This window comes from Rhincodon typus, unplaced genomic scaffold, assembly GCF_021869965.1.
Source record: "Rhincodon typus isolate 14 unplaced genomic scaffold, sRhiTyp1.1 hic_rhity00015501, whole genome shotgun sequence".
Classification (NCBI taxonomy): domain Eukaryota; kingdom Metazoa; phylum Chordata; class Chondrichthyes; order Orectolobiformes; family Rhincodontidae; genus Rhincodon; species Rhincodon typus.
The window spans coordinates 2222-3112 of record NW_025981139.1 but is presented as its reverse complement, the minus strand read 5'-3'; the positions used below and the strand labels follow the sequence as shown (position 1 = coordinate 3112).

Genomic DNA, 891 nt, shown 5'->3' with positions numbered 1-891 from the left:
GGACGAAGGGGCTGCAGGAGGTGAGGGGGATAAGGACGAAGGGGCTGCAGGAGGTGAGGGGGATAAGGACGGAGGGGCTGCAGGAGGTGACGGAGATAGGGACGAAGGGGATAGTCTGATCTGACGTGGTGTGAAAAGGTTGAAAATAATTAAGGCGAGAGGGTGCTCATGAAGTGTGTGGGAGTTCCAGGCGTGTCTATTTGCGTTTATTTAGAAAGAGGCTGTTGTTTGCTCCGTTTGTTTTTGGGACATGGAATACTTTCAAAAGAGAGAATACCTCGAAAGAGAGAAACAAGAAAAAAAACGAACAAGATGTGCAAAGGCTTTTGTTTATTTCTCAGTAATTTATGTGAATGGTCAATGGGCAGCCTCCAAAATGGCCGCCGCTCGAACTTGGCGCCTTCCTCCGGTGGGGTGTTCCGTTGGCGTGGGGCCTCATGGGAAATGTAGTCCTTCGGCGGGACACGCCACTGCGCTTGCTCGCCCTGCCCAGTGCAAAGTGGGAAGACGGAGGACCGGCCCTCCAGTCCTCCTCCAGGGATTTCGAGCAGAAGGCGATGGTCGGGAGCAGGTTGTGGACTGAAGGTGTCCTGCAACTCCTGAGCAGGATGAACTCCTTCCACATGCAGGGTTGCAAATTCTTGCACTTGTTTCTGTTTCTGTTTGGTTTGGTTTGGTTTGGTTTCTAAAATGTGTGTAAGCGTTTGAAACGGGTAGCCTGAGGGACAGAATGCATGTGTACATTCACCTTAGCAACAGCTACAACAAGCAGGAACATTCCCTGTGTCCCTCTGTAAAACAGAAGGGACAGAGATAGGGAGGGGGTGTAAGGGCTGGAGTGGGTGACAGAGATAGGGAGGGGGGGCGTAGGGGGCTGGAGGGGGCGACAGA

General features: G+C 52.5%; 1 protein-coding gene across 1 annotated transcript in view; it reads right to left on the bottom strand.

Moving 5' to 3' along the window:
* Positions 1 to 891, bottom strand: part of tpk2 (thiamin pyrophosphokinase 2) — a gene marked incomplete at its 5' end in the record, with an annotated part of 5172 nt that overhangs the window by 2213 nt on the left and 2068 nt on the right. The window contains one exon of the mRNA XM_048594836.1: positions 306 to 718. Coding sequence (XP_048450793.1) covers positions 306 to 718 — 413 coding nt within the window. The remainder of the gene's footprint in view (positions 1 to 305; positions 719 to 891) is intronic.